Raw genomic sequence first — 20605 nt, forward strand, 5'->3', positions numbered from 1 at the left:
GATGATGATGATAGTGGTAATTTAATGATAATGAACTCAGTGACTAAATAAACTGTTACATTACAGGTCTGGTAAGCTCAGTGCATCCCCCAGACCAGCTGGTGAATGAGGCTATCAAGTTGGGCGAGCGCATTGCCACACATTCTAAACTGATTGTTGCAATGGCCAAGGAGTCTGTCAACAATTGTAAGTTTGGTACTGTCACACTGTTAGAATGGCTAATGGTTTTGTTGCCATCAGCTCACTTGGATATTTTATTAAAACTGCCACCGGATGATTTTGTTCAGTGGAGGAATCGTGATAACCAAAGACTTTAAAAATTGTCTGGAGTAGCTAAGCATTTTTCTTCTCTTGGTACACTGAGGGATTTTATTTAGACTGACATCAGACAATTCTTATTCAGCCAAGAGAAAGCTTAGCAACCAAAGAGTTAAGTACACACTGCACTGTTCAGTATCTCAGTAAAAAAACCGTATACAGTGATCCCTTGGTTGTTGCAGTTTTTGCTATCACTGCAAGATAAAAATCTGCATTCATGCCATTATAATGCATTTTTTTTTTTTTGGCTCAAAAACACCATTATCACATGCCTGAGCTGGGCCGAGTCCAAGACTCGCAAAAACTGGCTTGGCGCATCAGCCCATGATATCACACAGTTGAGCTGTTTTCATTTGTCTAGATCTTTAAGCCATGATTACTTGCTTTTCATTAGCTCACACCATCACAGCTGGGGTAGAAAATGAGTTTCATGAAGCATTACTCACACCCCAAATTCATGATACAGCAATATTGTGTTGGCCAGATGCATGCTAATACTACCATATGTTTTCAGTTAAACACATTATAATGCTCATTTTCGTGCTTCATAAACTCGTAACGTATTAATATACTTGTAATTGCGGATGAAATAGTCAGATTTTAAAAAAGACACAGTAGTATACAACTGATGTTGGTTTGACCATGTATTGTTTACAAGCGAGCCTGCCATTCAAGATCACAGACTACCTCACGTTAGTTGAAAAGGAAAATTGCCTTACTGATTCACTTCCTATTGTCCCTGGTTGTTTTCTATATTATACTTACTAGTTTTATGTTGGTAAATTATTGTTTATTGATGATTTTCAAATCCCTCTTCTGTATGTCAGTGTTCATCCCAATCCACTCGTGTTTGCTTATTGAGTATAATGGTAGACTTAACTAAAACCTACTTAAGTGTAATTAAATTTATTATTACAGGCTTAACCTTTAACCTAACAAAGTAGTATAACCTAACACAACCAAAAATAACAACGTAACCAAGCACACCTAATTATCATACAGTAGGTTAGGTTAGAATAATATTTCTTCATTGAGTTATTTATAATTTTACATTAAATTTTTTATTTAAAGTGAAAATATGTGAACGTGAGAATTTTCACTGCCACCTTCGTTGACGAGATCAGCTGTTCTTATGTTTACAATTTACCAATGGGCTTGGCATGGTGCAATCACTCGATCCTTGATCTGTATGCACATTTAACCCACCAAATGGTTAGTTTACTGTGTATTTATGATAATACATACTCATCTAAGTCTGCGTCATGGAAATTTTTATTACCACAGTAATTAGTAAGGCTTCTGACTGTTGGTGGCCTTTGTACCAGTCACCGTGTAGGCCTATCCCAAACGATGACAGTGTGTGTGCATGTTTGCGCACATGCATGCATGTGTAAAAAAAATAAATATTTTTTGGGGTGAAGGTGCACATTATATGGCAAGAAATACCTTAGGTTGAGTTGTTACAAGAATTTAGGCATTTTTGGAGTCAGCACTGATAAGGGTAATTTCATACCAAAAGTAGTGTTCTAAGATGGCATCTGTCTGTCTTTGGCACACCACAAACTGGCATCCATCTCTTTGGTGCTGTTAGGAATTGTAAGCAGAGTTTACCATCATTGTGGCAGTCATTAACTGTAATAATAATCAGAAAAGTATGGAAAGCAAACTTTATTAAAAAGTAAATTGGTAAGGTCTTGCTGCTGCCTAAACTAAATGTACATATACCTCAGCGAGTCTACAGTTATGTGTAAGGATAGTGGCTGGTTAAGTGTTTGCCAGGGTAAGTGTGCTTTATAACAGATTAAATATTCTCCCCTGTTGTGCCCTTGTCATCACATTCCCTTAACCAAACAATGTTTGTGTTTGTTTCTAGTACTAAACATAACAGAATGTAGGTATTTATTGGGTCTAAATGGTCATGAAAGGGAAAGTTTGGACTTGTACTTGAGGTGCCTGGTACCAGTTAGGATAAAATAGGTTCTGTGTATTCGTTAGGTGCTATTCCATTATCACTTACCATGTTTGGTACCAGTTATGCATTACAACTAAGGGATCACCATACATTTATGTGAAATGTTAAGGTTAACCAGCATGGAGCAGCCATGATTAATGGTATAGTCACTAAAGTAAAAAAATACTGTAATAATATTTACCTGAAATTCTTTATGGCATTGTTTATGGTATTTGTGGATATGGAATAAGCATACGACAAAGTAGACAGAGAAGGATTGTGGAAAGTTTTGCACATGTACGAGATGGTAAACTACTAGGTGCTGTCGAGAGTTTTCATAATGATAGTGAGGCATGTGTAAGGGTAAATGGGCATCTAAGTGAATGGTTCATGATCATTGTGGGCATTCGACAAGGTTGTGTGATGTCCCCATGGTTATTTAATATACAGGTATACCCCGGTTTAACAAAGCAGTTGGTTAAGTAAAAAAAAACCATTGTTAGGTGGGGTGTCATATCTCGGGGTAGATATAATGTGTAAAGTATAGTAATGCATTTTTGAGCCCTGGGCTTCCCCCCAACCAAGTCCTAAACCCTTCCAAATGAGTCTAAAAACAAGTTTAAAGCCAATCTAAATGGTCTAACGGCTGTAAAAGAAGCTAACCTAAGCCTAACACTTGTAAATAGCTCAATAAACCAACAAATAAAATCTGAAAATGGTCAAATATAAGTCTGGAAAAAATCAAGCTTAGTAAACTGTACCCCAAAATGACAATGTTCACCCCACCTGTGGCTAAAGCCCATTAATCTAAAAGTCTAGAAACAGTTTAGAAATCAACCTAAACACACAATTTTAGGCTTAATATCACCAAAATCATCATCATCAAAATTAGTAAAAAAAACAAAAAACAAAAAAAAACAAAGCCCATCATTAAACTGGGGTTTGGCCATTGTTAGGCAGAGTATGGTGGTATTTCTACACCCATCGCTAAGCGGGGGTATTGTATATTGAGGTATACCTGTATATATATATATGGATGGAGTGATGAGAGACATGAAAATACGAGTAATGGAGAGAGGGATGGCATTGGTAATGATGGTGATGGATGGAGTATCTCAAATTTGTTGTATGCTGATGATGCAGTGCTACTTACAAATACCAGACGAGAACTTGGTAGACTAGTGCAGAGTTTTGCTGATGTCTGTGAATGTCGTGCCTTGAGAATAAGTGTAGAAAAGAGTATTATCATCATCATCAAGCTTAGTAAACTGTACCCCAAAATGACATTGTTCACCCAACCTGTGGCTAAAACCCATTAATCTAAGTCTAAAAACAGGTGACTCCCAGTGTGATGTTACGGGAGAGAGACTGGAATAGGTGACCTGGGTACAGTGATAGAAAAGAGAGGAAAATGTGCAACAGAAGTGGAAAGTAGAGTGACAAGGAAGGAAGGTGGCTGGTGCTATGAAGGCCTTGTTAAGAAACAGAGGCTTGAGTGTTGCAGCTGTGCAAGGCCTACATGGAGTGTTAGTGTCAGCTGTAACATGCAGATGTGAGACTATGGTGTGGCATGGAAATGAAAAGTCAAAAGTGAGAGCAGTGGAGATGGGACTGCTGAATAAAGTATGTGGAGTACAGAGAGTGGATGTGATACAAAATAATGTGATTCATGCAAGATGCAGAGTTGAGGTAGTCTGTGGACACCAGAATTGAAGAGAATGTACTGAGATGGTATGGTCATGTGAAGAGAATGGGTGACAATAGAGTTGTGAAAAAGACATTTCTGAGCAAATCTGAAGGAGGGAGGAGGCGAGGTAGTCTAAGGAGAAGGTGGAGGGATATGATGGATGAGTATGTGAGGTATGGAAGTCGGTGAGACTAGGGGACTGACAAGAGATTGAGCCAGCAGGATGAATGCTGTGAGAAGTGCATGATCATGGATTTGGCACCCCTTTTTAATGTGACAGCGTTTGAATTGACTCTGTCGTATACATTTCTGTGAAGCTACAGAACGTGGTGAAAGGTTTTGGCATATCAAATAGAGCCAGGATTCTGGGGGCTTGAATGATGAATGCATGGAAGTGTGGCCCATTGGATTGGGCAAACTTGGGCTGTCTGGACGTTGCTACTCCTCACCGTTCCGTAGTGTGGGAAAGGAGGTGCAGATGATGATCATCATCATGATCATGATGAATTCTTAAAAATCAGAATACTGTATTCCATAAACTGGATGTTGGGTATGAAAACTAAATAAATTAATGACTGAGGTATGAAATGGTTCATATATTTGCCACTTTCGTTGGTGCTTCAGTCGCTTCCTGCTCTTGCCTGCAACCCAAGCAGTCCTCCAGACATTGTTTATCTAGACACACTTGTGTGCAACACACAGTTCCCTCTGTATTTGTTACTGTCTGCCTTGTTTCTTTTCACAGTGAATAAAAGGCTATGTTTCAGCAGCAGTATTAGTAGTGATGATGGTAAAATAACCAGAAAAAGGAAGTACAAGCTTACTTTAGCATAGTTTAAAAAGTGAATATTATATGAGATAGAGGTGCATCAGCAAAGACAGTGAATACAGTAACAAAATCATTGAACAATATCCTTATAGCTAGAAAGAGTTATGAAGAGTATGAAAATGTGGATTGATGCCAGGCCGGTTCTGTTCATGTTGCATAACACTATTCACAGCACCACTTCCCTGTAAATTGTAGTCAGATACTGTCCACAGCACTGCTTCCCATAAATTGTTACTTAATGCTGTCTATAGCGTTGTTTCCCATGTTGTTGTCCACCCCTGTCCATGGCACTGCTTCCCATAAAGCATTGCCTAATACTGTATTCTGGATACATTATGAAAATAGATTTTTAAATGTGTGAATGGTTTGCCTGTGAATTTTGATGGCATTAAGGTTGAGTAAATGGATGTATGATTCATTTTGCATAGCACTTTAGTAGTTCTCATACTTTATGCTTTCATGCTTAATGTTTATAATTATACACCTGCTTATTACTGTTCCAGAAAATGAAATTTAGTTAGGATGACATTGAAATTGAATGTAAATGTGAGAGTATTGTGTAAATATCCTATGAATTTTGACTACCTTTTTTACCCCACAGCATTTGAGTTGCCCCTGAGTGAAGGACTGCATTTTGAGAAGAGGTTGTTCCATTCCACATTTGCCACTGTAAGTTCGATGTTGTAATTGTCTCTAATTCATACAGTACGATATCTACCTATATGTGTGTCTCAGCATGAGTCACACATTATCTTATCAAGGCTTAAAATATGGATAAGTAGGGTCTCACTGAATGACAGAACTGAGAGTAGTGTGCTGTTAGAGATCTGGCAGTTAAGCTATAAGCTGTGGAGAGGGGTTGTCTGATGTACACCTGGTTCAGGGGGGGGGGGGAATCCAGTTGAAAGAACTTGTTGAAGTGTGTATATCTCAAGGTATGTGTCATAGTTACCATCTGCAACATTTTGGAATTTGGTATTCTTTCCTCTTCTGCCTATGAGTGACCTTACAATCCCTCTTGTCTTTCTTTCCTTCATTCTTTCCTCTTCCTTCTGCCAATGGGAGACTCTGCACTGAGGGACAAGCCAAATGGTTTCCTGTACACCAGGAAACCATTTACTACACTGGGTGGTAACCATATAACCAAATTATGGCTCCTGATTGTTTAGTGGGTAATTAAGTTGCTCCAGTCAGATGGAGCCTGTGTAGGTTTATATCCAAGTGGTGGTTGGAGTTTATTGCTCATGTATTGCCACTCAGGGATGAGTGAGGCTGGTCACTCTCTGAAATGTCATCAACTTGCCTAGCCCCGGGCTCCTACGCTCTTCATAGGGCAACATAGGATTGGATGATGGATGGATGGTATGTTGTGGATGGGGAGGATTTGGTGATGGTTATAGGGGCTGGGGAAGAGGTGGTTGAGTGGGGGAGGAAGGATTGGAGAGGAAGATAGAGATGAGGTGGAGTGGAATTGGGGTCACAGGGAGTGGTTGCAGCCCAGCCGTCAGTCTCCGTCTGCCTTGGTGTAGCCCAGTCCATCAGTTCAAGTTTACAGTCTAGTTTTAGCAGCCATTAAGTGCAAAGACTGCACATACTGGCATGGCCATTAGTCTTCAAACATAAACAGTGCCTAGGACCCATTGGTCTACTACATCATTCCAGTACATCTAAAGGTAGATAACCTGCCATTTTGCCATTACATGGCCAAACATGACAGAGGATGCCTTTGAAAGCAGCACCCACCCAAATGACATCCTTCTGGTTCACAGGGTGTCCCAGTACACCCTACTGCCCTTTGCTTTATTTATAACTATTCCAGCACAATGCAGGTTCACAGTCAACTACATGCGCACCACACGCACCTTAAACCTACCACAGATACACACGCTAGAGTAACAAAACATGAAACAACAGCCTATAACACTTATACAAGGACCAGAACCAAAGAAGCCTTTAACTATTATAATAATATCAGAAACTAAGCCAAAACTATTATCAATTTTTCTAAATCAAACTTTCTACATAGACAAGCTAACAAACTACTAAACAATCCAAATGATAAAATATTCTGGTCAGCCCTTAATTCATTCAAAACTAACTTCACTACCACCTCTTCCATTCCACCATTACAGTCCCCCAATGGAAGTCTAGTAAGTGACCCACGTGGAAAAGCCAACCTTCTTGTTGACATTTTTTCAACAAACTCAACCCTAAATTCAGAAAATCATAATATTCCTGTACTTGATTTTGATTCCCCTTAAATACCTCCTTTCATGATTCACACCAGATACTTACAAGCTGTATTACAGAATCAATCAGCAGACAAAGCCACTGGTCCGGATGAAATTCCTTCAATAGTACTTAAAAATTGCTCCTCAGTGTTGGCTCCTGTATTAGCAAAGTTTTTCCACTTATGCATCCGTACCTCAATTTTTCCAGCCCCTTGGAAAGAAGCAAATATCCATCCTGTTCCTAAAAAGGGGGCAACTTCTGATCCATCAAACTATAGACCAATTGCAATAATTTCCATTCTTGGTAAAGTTTTTGAGAAACTAATTAACAAACGCAGTCAAGCACTGGAAATCAATAAATTGATCAATGATCAGCAGTATGGATTTAGGAACATTCAACTGTAGATATTCTTTGCCTTCTTACCCATCAGATTAACAAAACAATAGACCAACATGGTGAAACACACACAATAGCACTTGATATTTCAAAAGCATTTGACAGAGTATGGCACCAGGCCTTATTGTCTAAGATGTCACACTATGGCCTTGCATCACTGGTTCCTCTAATTTCTTCTTACCTTCATAGTAGAAAAATACGGGTCATGGTAGATGGAATTTATTCTCAGTTTCATTCATAAATGCTGTCATACCTCAGGGATCAGTTTTGGCGCCAACCCTCTTTCTCATACATATAAATGACCTCCTATCTGTCACGCACAACCCAGTACACTCTTATGCTGATGACTCGACCCTTCATAGTTCTTTTGCATTTAGTACCTCCTTTACGCAATTTGATATTATTAATTTCCAAATAAACACAGCAATTTCTCTGAACCAGGACCTTTCTAAAATTAATCATTGGGGACAAAAAAATCTGGTCTCATTTAATGCTCAGAAAACTAAATACATTAATTTCTCCAATAGAAAGAATCTCTCAGACTCTCACATAATTTTAAATGATGTCAGTATTCCCATATCCACTACAATTGATATCCTAGGTGTTACTCTAAACCTCAACCTAAGCTGGACAGCTTATGTTAAATCCCTTGCTAAAAATGCTTCTAATAAACTGGGACTTATGTACAGAGTTCGTGAGTTCTTCACTGACGAGCAGATGGCCACAATATACAAAAGTCATGTGCGTTCTCAGATCGAATACTGTTCACCACTGTGGAGTGGATGTGGAGCGATTGCATTGAGGCAGTTGGACAAAATTCAAAATAAAGCCATTAGATTAATCAATAATCCTGCCATAACGCAGGACCTTCCTCCATTATCAGGACGTTGAGATGTTGCTTCTTTAGCACTATTTTATTGACATTTTTACCGTACCGGGTAAGTGCTCTAACGAACTAGCTTCAATTGTGTCTCCCCTTCACATTTTCTCCCGAAATACTCGGGCAGCTGGGAGCGCCCAAGAGCTCACACTCTCACCCCCACAATGCAGAACCTCTGCTTATCAAAATTCATTTATTCCCAGAACTACTACTCTCTGGAATTCACTTCCTGGGAGTTGCTTCCCACTTACATTTAATCAACTCAATTTTAAATCCAATTGTTGTAAGTATTTTATGAATGGAGGATGCCTTTAGGCACATGGACTTATTTTTTTTCCTTTGTTTTTCCTTCCTCCATTCATTATTAAAAAAAAAAAAAAACTATACCTGAACTCTACCCTTCAAAACATTACAGTGACTCTATGAGGGAGTTTCACAGCTAAAGGCTTGCTGTGGGTCTGGTAGCTGCCACTGCCACCCCCCACGAAACTTCCATCATCTCTTGGAACCTTAGTCTGTGGACATGGAAAGGCTTGAAATCCAGCTTGTGTCTTCTCAGTACTTCACCATTCAGTCATTTTGTTTACTGTTTATATACAGATATTTGTTACCTCACAAACAGTTCTTTATGCCATCACACTTACCTCATGCATCACACAGTCACAGCACAAACAGTCCTTTAACATAACCTAAGCCAAAGACCTCTGGGAGTGACTGGTTGAAGTTGCATGTTTATTCCAGTCTACTAGGTTCATGATCAGATGAGCATGGGATTGCAATAACAGCAGCAGCAATCACATAAAGTAAATCTAATAAAATCAGTGCACCAGAGTGGTTAGCATTACTGACTGCGAAGCTGTTGGCCTGGTAGTGCCAGAGTTTGAATCCTGGTGTGGGCAGCTGGTGTCACTCGATTCAGGCGTCCATCTACCCTTTGTGGGTTAGTAGGTAAAGTGAGTACCTAGGGGACGTATCTAGGGTAGCCTGGATGATCCAGTGGCCTTGTATCCCTGGATATTGGGTGAATAACCTGCCATTGGCTCAGTGGCCATGTTGCAGTGATGAGCATTGTGGCCAAGCACCTCATGGGATCGGCCCCAGCCATTACTTTATTTCATAATGACTTGGACGGCCCTCAGTGTATCACCAGGAAACCCTTCGGTATACCATTTAAAAACCCCAGCTACTATATGTAGGATGAAACTTGTTTATTTCATGGTGTCTGAGAGGGTCAAGTGAATTGGCTATTGATTTATTATATTTTATAAAGATATTGTGTTTTCAGGTTATTATATTTGATTTTTAAGGAAACCATGTATTCAGATGGAACAGTACAACTAAACCATATGTATCTTGTTATTGCAGGATGACCGTTCTGAAGGAATGACTGCCTTTGTAGAGAAGCGGAAGCCCAACTTCACAGACAGCTAATACTAGTCATATTTAAGGAAATTGCCAGGTATTGGCTACTGGAGCAGAGATATGGAGATTAGTGAATGCTTTCACTTTTTTTTTTTTTTTTTTTTTTTTTCCTGGCTACCTCCAAGTGAAGAAATTAAAACAATGAAAAACATTCTGGATGAAGCCAGATGATTTTATGCAGCTAAGGAAAAACAATTTGGTTGAGAAATTGAATAACACGATCTGCAGATGTGTTTAGTAGCTTGCACTGTACAAGTAACAAACAAAAGTATCGATATAATGTGTGAAGATATTTATAGGGTAGCCTATGTGTGGTGTGACTACTTCAGTGAACACTGAAGTCAGCATAATTTCATGTACAGTAAAAGCTTGATATAACAAACACGCGATAAAATGGAAGCTTGAGAAAATGCAACAACTTTTTTCTGTAAGGTACGTGCAACATACCGGAAGTTTTCCGTTCTGTCGCGAGGCGTCGGGTTTCCATAACGGAAACAGGCCAGTTTGTCCATGGCTGTGGAAAAATCGTGTTGCACTGGAACGTTTCCGGTCAATCTCGAGACGTGGGGCTTTGTCACAGACCTCGGCAACAAGTTGCTTTGTCCTAGGCCGGGTGATGCCACTCACTTGGCCGCACTGTACCAGCAACCCCCACACAGTTCAGATCTTCTCTCCAAGTGTGCATGATTACCTTGGCATTACAAACTTTTTCGCGCCTTTTCTGTAGAAAATAAGCAAACCAGTTGTTCGCCATGCCTAAAGTGCAGGAAAAAAAGGAATGGGTGAGGCTTTCTCTGGGCCAGAAATTAGAAATAATCTCAAAGCATCACGCCTGACACATGTTTGGGGGCTGTGTCAGGCATAATTCTACAAACAAGTCATATCCCCCCATTTTGGAGGTGAGTTTTTTACTGGTTTATTTATTATTATTATTGTGGGTTCTGACTGCTGTGTGTGTATCATTATGACTAGCATAGGCAGCATTGTGTATGTGTGTGTAGCAAAAGAAGCTATTTAGTAGCAACTGTGTATAGGCTTCAGGTCACGAGTTAGGGAAGAAATATGGGAAAAATCGCAAATTTCCGGAAAATTCTGTTCCATCTATGGTTTTGGAACGGAAGCTTGAAAAAGCGGAATATTTGATCAAACGGAATAGGGGTTGGCTGAATTATTCCGTTATATCAAGCTTTTACTGTACTATACAAATTTATTCTGGGAAAATAACCAGTTTTTGGAAAACAAACTCTTTACTAATGTTAGTGGAGAATATGAAATGTAGAAGTTGTGGCTTATACTAGAGGTCATTTTATGGTAGCACATCTAGCTTCCATTGGTTTGAAAAAGCTACACTGGATGTCAGTATTGCACTGAAAATCAGTCTCAGTAGGGTAATACATTTAATAATAAAGTGTTTCCACTTTGTAAACTTGTACTCATTCTGCACTCTGCCTGTCAGACTTCATCAGTTTCCTAACCTGTCAGTGATGCAGCTGTATTGACACTGTGTTGCTGTACCAAACTTTAAGATATGCACACCAAAAACCAGATTATTCTATTAGATTACTTACTGAGACCTCCAGAACACTTATTTCTCTTCATCAGACACCCCCTTCTGAGTCCCCAACACTATCACTGTGTATGTGCCATATAATGAATGCCTCCTTATATATTTCTTTGATTAACAGAAAAACCCAAGAGCCATAGTGACAGACAATATATTTACCTGTATGTTAGAAAACTAATATGTAAGCAATGAAGTTTCAACATTCTTGAGACTGTGGTGAGAGGAAGGGCATGCAAATTGGGAATGTACTATATAATTTAATGAATCATAACATTGAATTCTGGCCTCCCACTTAATTCCCCCCCCCCCTCCCAGAAGAGTCACATTACCAACTGATAGTTATCTTATTGATTTAACTACTATAATTTGGTATAGGAATTCAACAAACCATCATTCGATAATATATGAGGACAGCTGCACAGTAATATGACTCCACCTTTTAAACCAAGACTTATGAAACTCTTACATAATATTCCAAAAGTTTGTTAGCTTTTGAGATTGCATCACAAGGTTTCAAGTGACAGTGCTCAGGCCTTGTCATTTGCTGTAAGGAAGTGGGTTGATATCAGTGTGTGCAACTATCACTCACAGGCAAGGGCCTATTTAACTAGTAATTGTTCAGCAGTAACTATATAATGACTAGAGATTTGAGGCAATGGCTGTGTCGTAAGTGAGGCAGCAGCTGTGAAAAGGTAGCAAGTGTAATGCCAAGATTAAACATTCTTAGTATTCCCATGACACAAATACAGCGTGTGCTTCAAGGGAACTTATGGGAATTTTTTTCCTGTGTGCTATATTTTTGGGGAAGTCATACTTGCTATATGGGACTAATGTGCAGTATTGTATCATATCGTTTATAAAAGATCCAACATATTGTATTGTATCGTTTATAAGGGCCCCAACATATGCATGCGTGTCAGCCTTCATTACCTAATGATGGCTTTCCACAATTCTCAGTCTTTAGCAGCTACTCTATTCAGTCCCTTATCCTTCAGGATGTGCTGTATGACATCGTCTCGAGTCTTTTTCAGTAGGCCTCTCATAACTCTACGTTAAACGTTCATACTTCATATCCTCTGCACCCAGTTGTCATCCACTGTCCACTCCACATGCCCAGACCATCTCAATCTACCCCTTCTCATCACTGGATTAATACATGCAAGTCCCATCCTTCCTCTCAGCTCTTCATTCACAACCCTACCCCCCCCCCCAAGGCCTGTCATTAACCCCTTGGCTGTGCCTGTTGTAGCAAGAGCAATAACCCCTGTTGTAGCAGTGCACACAAAAGTTACCCATTTCCATTGCAATAATTTTCATGTTAATACATAAATACATAAGAAAAAATAAAACATGCACAAGAAAGCAAAACCTTTCTTCTTACTTTTGAGCATATCAGTGAATGTTTCGATGCTTCTACAATGCTGTAGAGAGAGGTGGAAGCAATGTCATTTTCTGTGTAGTAGTTGTAGTAGTAGTGGTTGTTCCCTAGGCAGTCTGGCTGAACAGCCCCGAGTCCCTTAGGAAGGCCATGGCCGAGACCGGGCTTTCCCACAGAGCTCTCAAAGAGTGTATGTTGTGTTGTTGGCGTAGGTGATTGTGTGCAATGCAGTCTTCCATAATGTGCTTAATAGTATGGGGTGCTGTGTTGCATCCTGGATAGGCATCAGCCACAGAGTCATCATTTTCTGTGCGTTTTGCTTTGCTGTAGCTGTCCGTCATGCATGACCACCCACGCCGCCGCTCACCACATTTCATTTCCCCTCACACCACTATATGCATCACTTTCTTTGCATTATCTTGAATAGTTCACTTAACATTTCAAAATCATTATTTTACAGACATTTTAATTGATGTAGTGGTGCTCTGAATGTCTGCCCTTTCCTCTCTTCCTTCCTTCCTCTTTTGTCTTTCTTTCCTTCATTCTTTCCTCTTTCTTCTGCCTATGTATGACTCTACAGTGAGTGACAAGCCCAATAGTTTCCCATACACCAGGAAACCATTTACTATGCTGGGTGGTAACCATATAATGACACCATGGCACCTGGTGATTTGGTAAGTAACTAAAGCACTCCAGCCGTATTGAGCCTGTGTAAGTTTATATCCAAAGGGTGGTTGGGATTTATTGCTCATGTACAGTAATGCCACTCAGGGATGAGTGAGGCTGGTCATTCTCATCTTAAATCTCAGGACCAACTTGCCTAGCCCTGGTCTCCAGTGCTCTTCATAGGGCAACACAGGATTAGATGTATGAATGTATGAGAATGATCATTATATGCTTGGTTCGTTTCATTTAGCCATTTCCTAATTGCAGGAGAGGAAAAAATAATTTTGAAATGCTTTAGTGTAATAGTTCTACTTTACAAATATTGATTAGCTTTTTGGTTCTGAAATGGTATCAATCATATCATCATCATCATCATCAGTTGGACCTCCTTTCCCACCCTAGGGCTTTTTTAAACTATGTATAATGGTTTATTTGTTATTATGCAAGCACTACAAGTAGAGACTTTAAAATAAAGATTTAAGAATTGCATCTATCAGAATTCATGAATATTGATTATTTACTTGCATCATGTCCATGCAGTATTTTAGCAGAGTACTGTATATACTGTACGTAAGTCGGAGTCAGAGTCGTATTTGTAAAACTTCTGGAATCGGAGTTGGGAAATATTATCGCCGACTTCACAACTCTAGGGATGAGGTCATAGTGTGACCTCAGGGCTAAGGGACTGAATAGGACTGCTGCCACAGACTGAGCAACGTGGAGAGCTGCCACTGGATGACCAAGCCTGATGCATGCTTGCAAACATAGTGAAGCCTTTATAAACGGTAGGAACAATTTGAACTGCACAAAATTAAAATATTTCCTACATCTTCGTGGCAAACTGCATATAGCCATACTCTGCTATGACAGTACCTTCACCTGCCCTAGATATCATCCATATGTCATACCCATATTTACTGTACTCTCCAATCTTTGTACACCATTCTCTCTTACTTATTAACTCTTTCCTCCACCAGCTTCTCATTCTCCAATCATCACAGCAGTCCTAAATGAGACAGCCATAGGATGTATTCAATATATGTTAGAGCAGTGCTAAATGAGACAGCCTTAGCATGTATGGTACAGGCATACCCTGATATCCAATGGGTATGCGTACCTATGATAATCATCGAATATGATACTGTCAGATTTTGAAGCTATTTTTCCCATAAGTTTCATAAGAAATAAAGATGATGCACTCCAGCCCCCACCCAAAACTCAAAAATATGTTTAGCAACAAAGGACATCACATACAATGAGTGTCTACAGGATTTATTTATACTAAAACTACCATGATCAGGTGTTCGTACCATAACCATTCTATGTAGTCATTAAACTCAGCATATTATGCATACCAGTTCTGTGTATGCTGGGATATGTTTTTCCATTATAAAACCTCACACTGGCAGGCCATGACTTTTATCAGTTTCTCTCCTCTCCTTCTCTACTTCTCCTTTTCCTCATCCTTTATCTCTTCTTTTCCTGTCGTCTTTCCTTGCCTCCTCTAGTTACTTTTATTTCTCTCATATTCATTTTTGAGTCAGATTCAAAGGTTATAAAAGAAAACACTAAAATTCAGCAAAAGTAGACATTTTAGTCCCTTGCCAACTTATCACTTGCCAAGGCAATTTTGGCCTGTGTAACTTTCATAAGAACTACCTAGTCTCTCTCTCTCTCTCTCTCTCTCTCAGTCCAGCACTGGAGGCAAAAGTGACTTTTAGATTAAGCATGATGATGTAAGAGGAATCCTTGCATGCTGATCCCTTGTATAAATATAAATACCCTTTTGTGTGTGTGTGTGTGTGTGTGTGTGTGTGTGTGTGTGTGTGTGTGTGTGTGTGTGTGTGTGTGTGGTGTGTGTGTGTGTGTGTGTGGTGTGTGTGTTGAAATATACACATGAACTAAACTCCATGCATTTCAAATTGCCTTTGGCCAGATCATTAGAAGCGTGACACAATTGAAGGACAACATAATTGTTATCCAGGGTATGTCACCTATTGTTTATTCTCAAAAAAACAAATCATCAGTTTTTGACTTGTCATTTATCCAGGTATGGCTGTACAGTATTCAGTACATGTTGAGAGTACAGAGCTGAAATAGTGACACGGAGGTATGTGACTCGTAGGAAAACTGACCCTGAGGGAACAGCCTGATCAGTCTGTGCCTTGGAGAACGAAGTATCTGTAATTATACTAGTTTGTTCTACATTAATAACAGCCCTGGTTATGGCACATCAACACAGCAGTATTTTCAGTTCACAAAACAAATGTTATACTGAGAAAGAAATTCTACTGAAGACCTTGCTTTGCTGCTTTTAGCTTTTGTCTTGACTTGTTGAAGGCTTGTATTACAGCAAGAGTAGACAGCTGCCACCGTGAAGGTTTCTCAAGTCTCACTCCTAAATCTGCACAGAAGAAGTTTATGTTATGTTTCACTTAAAGAAAGATGCCACAAACTCATGTTGAACACTTCAACTTCCTAAGCTTCCACACCTTACTTCTTCATACACTGATGGACTCTGTTCATTCACCTTCTTGACTCATCACACCACCTCCCACCTTCAAACTCACTCAAATGCACCTGTTTCACCACCCTGTCAACATCCATGACCTCCATGATCATCCTATCCACTCTGCACTCCATATTGACAGTTTAATTTCCACTTATTTTACTCCTGAGTTTTCACATTCATGCCATGCAAGTCTCACACAAGTTAATAGGGTCAGTGACATATTTTTGTGCAATCCTCTTGCAGCTTCAACACTCTGATAACTGTCGCACATCCAGGTTTTCATATAACCAGTCATATTTCTGTCCTGAGCCATACTACTCTACATTTAATTTTCTATTATATGCACCAAACCATCACATTAATAGCCAGCTCCACTCTTAAAATCCATCACCTTACTCATACCCATGTTTACATTCAAAGGACACCATTCACAGATATTCAGAAAACACTGAACCAGTCTGCATAGATCCTGTTCACTATTAGCAAGTGGTGGTAGGTGGTGGAAACCATCATCCACTCACCCAATGCAGTGCTACCTCCTACTTCACATTTATTATTCTTTTTTTGTCTCCTATATCTCTCATCCTTCCTATCACTATTACATTTCTTTCCACTTCAAGTGGCTCTACACTGAGTGACAAACCTGATGGTTTCCTGTAACCCAGGCAACCATTTACAATGCTGGATGGTACCTATATAACCAGATAACAGGGTGATGCAGAGCCCATTATGGTGCCCTTGTTATCTACGGAGGAGATGCAAATGCGGCACTCACTGCACAGAATGGACCTACAGTGGTTTGCTCAGCCAGACAGAGTGGGGTTAACAACAATTATCAGCAAGTAACTGCATCATCTACATACAGTTCATCAAATATGAGATACTCCATCCTCTGTATTTCTATAGCCAAACGCTGTAATCCTGGAAGGAGTGGCCGTTTGTCTTTCAGTTGTTTTACGGGGAGGAGCACTAACTCTCTGCCAACCCACTTGTTGAAGGAGAACTAACTCTCCATCAACCCACTTGTTGACAAACAGGGAACACATATGAGTTGGTTATATGGTTACCACCCAAAATTATAAATGGTTTCATGGCTTACAGGAAACCATTAAGCCTGTCACTCACTGTCTCAAAATAATGTCACCTAAAAAAATAATAATAATAATAAAAAGAGACAAGAAAGATGGGAGAAATATGAAGAAAGGAAGGTAGACACAGAAAAAGTACTCTATCCTTCTTATTTTATTACCATCCTCAGTCCACCTTCCACAACTGGAACTTTAACCTCACTCCTACCCCATCATTATATAGCAATCCCCCAGTTATCCAACACTGCATCACCCAACAAACATAATTATCCAAAAAAGCAAAAAGTATGGCAGCATTTAAGTCATATCAGCTTTTTAGGAATGAATTGACAGCATACAGGGACTCTGAATTTTTCAAATTGCCCGCCACTCCTTGGCACCCACACATCACCAATAGTGTAGTAGTAGTTGTTCCCTAGGCAGTCTGGCCAAACAGCCCTGAGTCCCTTAGGAAGGCCATGGCCGAGACCGGGCTTTCCCACAGACCTCTCAAAGAGTGTATGTTGTGTTATTGGCGTAGGTGATTGTGTGCAATGCAGTCTTCCATAATGTGCATTAAGTGTGGGGTGCTGTGTTGCATCCTGGACAGTCATCAGCGACGGAGTCATCCAGCCTCTTCTGGTAGCTTAAGAGGGCTGGATGGTGCCCACATTTCAGCCTGACCAGGTGGACCCTGTCCTCACGAGGAAGATAGGATTCAGAAGGGTGGATGTCAGGAGGCCGTGCATGCAGCTGTGTGTTGTCTTTAAGTGACTGAATGGAACGGCGAGTGATCTGAGTGTGGATATGCTTCTGGAAACTGGTCTGAGGTGGGCGAGGGGGGAGAGATGACAGTATTTGTGTATGGTATCATGTGCTGGGTGTTGTTTTGATGTTCCTTGGTGTGGGTGGATGTGCTGCCATGTACAGTAGTGGATGTTGTGGGTTTGTGGAGGCTGCAGCAAGAAACAGGTGCCTCTCATGTCTAAGTGATCCTTGACTTTGAGGACTTTGGTTTCTTGATGTAGGTGGTCTGTGGGTGTAGTAGCTGTGCAGCCTGTGATTATTTTTAGGGCCTTGTTCTGTATGGTCTGTAGAGTGTTGTAGTGTGTTTTGGTGACGTTAGAAACCCAGGCAGGGCTTGCATAATTCATCACTGAATGTATGTATTGTTTGTATACTGTGGTGGTGGTTTCTTTGTTGTGTCCGAATGTTGTATGGGCAAGTGACCTCAAGGCACTGAGTCTTGGTGTTATTTTATTTTTAATGTTTGTGATGTGTTGTTTAAATGACACTGATGTATTGTATGTTACACCAAGGATTTTGGGTGTGTGTGTGTGTGTGTGGTAGGGGTGTTGTTTATGGTGAGGTGTGGTATGTGACTGTGTTCTGCTGTCCAGTTTGTGAGAAGAGTCACTGTAGATTTGGCTGGGGCTATTTTGAGCTTGTTTGTGGTGAACCATTTTGTTTGTAGTGTGTTGAGGTAAGGTTGAATGATGTGTGCAGCTGTGTTTGCATTTTGGTGCGTACATGTAAGTGTTATATCATCTGCATAGGAAGCTATGTGTATCTGTGGTGTGTAGGGTGTGGGTACGTCATGCATGTATAGGTTAAAGAGTGTAGGGGACAAAACAGATCCTTGGGGACGCCGTTTGTGAAGTTGACAGGCAAATGTTACGTGTGCACATCTGCCTGCTAAGTAGTTTGCCAGCCATCTTTTTGTGTTATTGTGCATGTTTGTGTTGAGTATTTTGTTTGTGAGGTTGTGGCAAGGGATGGCATCAAAAGCTTTGCTAATGTCTAGTGTGATTAGAAGTGTTCTGTGTGGTGGCCTAGCTGAATTCATCCCATTGAAAACTCTCTGTGTGAGGTCTGTAAGAAGGGTGTCTGTGGAGTGTAGTGGCCTAAAGCCATGTTGTGACTGGGCTAGGGGAATGTGAGGTGTGACTAGTTGTAGTACCAGTCGTTCAGTGACTTTAGATGGGGTGCAGAGGAGTGTGATGGGGCGATGTGAGGAGGGTAACGTGGGGTCTTTGTTGGGTTTAGGGATATTGATGATATTGCCATCCTTCCAGATGTTGGGTATTATGTTGTGTGAGTAGCTGTAGTTTGATATGTTGGTGAGTGCTTGTATGCCTTGTGGTCCAAGGTGTTTAAGGTGTATGTTGCTTATGTTGTCTGGTCCACAGGCAGATAAGTGCTTGAGGTTGTTAATGATGTGCTTCATCTGGCTGTAAGTGAAAGGTGTGTAGTCTGGGTCTGTGAGGAACTGTCTCTTACGTCGGATGATACATCGGTCTTTGGGATGGGGGTTTAGATGGCTGACTTGTGAAAAGTGATGAGAGTGTTTGCTTGTTGTTTGTTTGAGGGTATGGTGTCTGTTGTTGTGATGGCAGCGTGTGATTGTGTGGTTTTGCTGTTGGAAAGTGTGATGCTGTTTAGTGTTTTGTAGAGTTTGCTGATGTTTGTTTTGTGGTCAAGTGTTTGGAGGTAATTTTTCCAGTTTAGTGTTTGCTGTTCTGATATTTAATTGTTTATTTGAGTGTTGAGTTCTTGTATTTGTTGTACGGTGTCTTGTGTATGGGGTGTTGGGGAGTGTCGCGGTGTGTCCCGTTGTCTGATGAGGCCTTGAATTTCTGGTGTGAAGTTGGGGTTGTGTCTCTTTCTGTTGCCTCTAGGAATGTGTCTTTTGTCTGCGTTTTGTATAATTGTATTGAAAGTGTGCACAGCAGTGTTGATGTTTGTGATGGGTGTACTGTTTAGTGTTTCGAGATGTTGTTCTGTTTCACTTACAAAGGCCTCCCAGTTGGCTCTCATATAATTAGTGTATGTGTGTTTGTGGCCACCTTGGGTGATTCTGGTAGTGATGATGATGATTGGGAGGTGATCAGAACCTAGGGTTTTGGCCACTCTCCATGATGTAGTGGGGGCCAGGTTTTGGGAGCAGAAGGTGATGTCTGGAGATGATGGGAGGAAAAGGGCTTGGTGTGGGATATGGGTATGTTGGTCTAGACTGTTCAGTATGAAAAGGTGGTCTGTCTGGGATTGTAATACCAGACCTCTGTCTGTGTCAGGGTTGTTGACATGTCAGGCCGACGACTTGGTGTTGAAATCACCACCCAGGATAATGTTGGGTATGTTAGTGATGTGGTGTATCTGTGGAGAGTAATTGTGTGGTACTGTGGGGGACAATTGGGGGGGAATGTATGTGTTAGCGATTGTTATGTGTGGTTTGTTGCCAGTGCGTATTTTAATTGATTGTATTTCTGTTGTGGTGTCACATAGGGGGAGAAGGGACTTTGTGTGTGCAGTTGTATCTGCAAAGTTGATGGATTTGTGTACCAGGGTGGTGAGTCTACCGCCGCCGCCGTTGGCCCGGTCTTGTCGAATGGTGGTGAAGTTATGAAATGTCGGTGTTTTCTGTGCTCTGTATAGTTTTGTTTCTTGAAAGATGGCAATGTGTATGTTCTGCTGTTTGATGAATTGTATGAGTTCATGTTTTTTGGTGTTTATGCCATCTATGTTTAACTGAAGGATGTTTATGTTGTGTGTGCGATGTGTGTTGGCTGCTGCAGCACGGGGTGGAGGTGGTGTGGGTGGAGGGGAAGGGGTAGGAGGAGGTTGTGATGGAGGTAAGGGTTGAGGTGGAATGGGAGGAGTTGTGGGACTGGATGGTGTGGGAAGGGTCGGTGGGTTTGGCAGC

General features: G+C 40.6%; 2 protein-coding genes across 2 annotated transcripts in view; one reads left to right on the forward strand and one right to left on the reverse strand.

Annotated features, from left to right (window-relative positions):
- The window catches only part of Echs1 (Enoyl-CoA hydratase, short chain 1), a 45528-nt gene extending 33385 nt beyond the window's left edge, over positions 1 to 12143 (forward strand). The window contains exons 5-7 of the mRNA XM_080277165.1: positions 67 to 186; positions 5387 to 5454; positions 9659 to 12143. Coding sequence (XP_080133291.1) covers positions 67 to 186; positions 5387 to 5454; positions 9659 to 9724 — 254 coding nt within the window. The 3' untranslated portion in view covers positions 9725 to 12143. The remainder of the gene's footprint in view (positions 1 to 66; positions 187 to 5386; positions 5455 to 9658) is intronic.
- A 3226-nt stretch (positions 12144 to 15369) lies between these two features.
- Positions 15370 to 20605, reverse strand: part of LOC145405985 (tectonic-like complex member MKS1) — a 77944-nt gene continuing 72708 nt past the window's right edge. The window contains exon 13 of the mRNA XM_080277167.1: positions 15370 to 15727. Within this exon, the coding sequence (XP_080133293.1) occupies positions 15612 to 15727 (116 nt within the window). The 3' untranslated portion in view covers positions 15370 to 15611. The remainder of the gene's footprint in view (positions 15728 to 20605) is intronic.

The sequence above is a fragment of the Coenobita brevimanus genome, chromosome 69 (assembly GCF_032717465.1).
Source record: "Coenobita brevimanus isolate Jiangsu-jjx chromosome 69, ASM3271746v2, whole genome shotgun sequence".
In the NCBI taxonomy this organism is placed as follows: domain Eukaryota; kingdom Metazoa; phylum Arthropoda; class Malacostraca; order Decapoda; family Coenobitidae; genus Coenobita; species Coenobita brevimanus.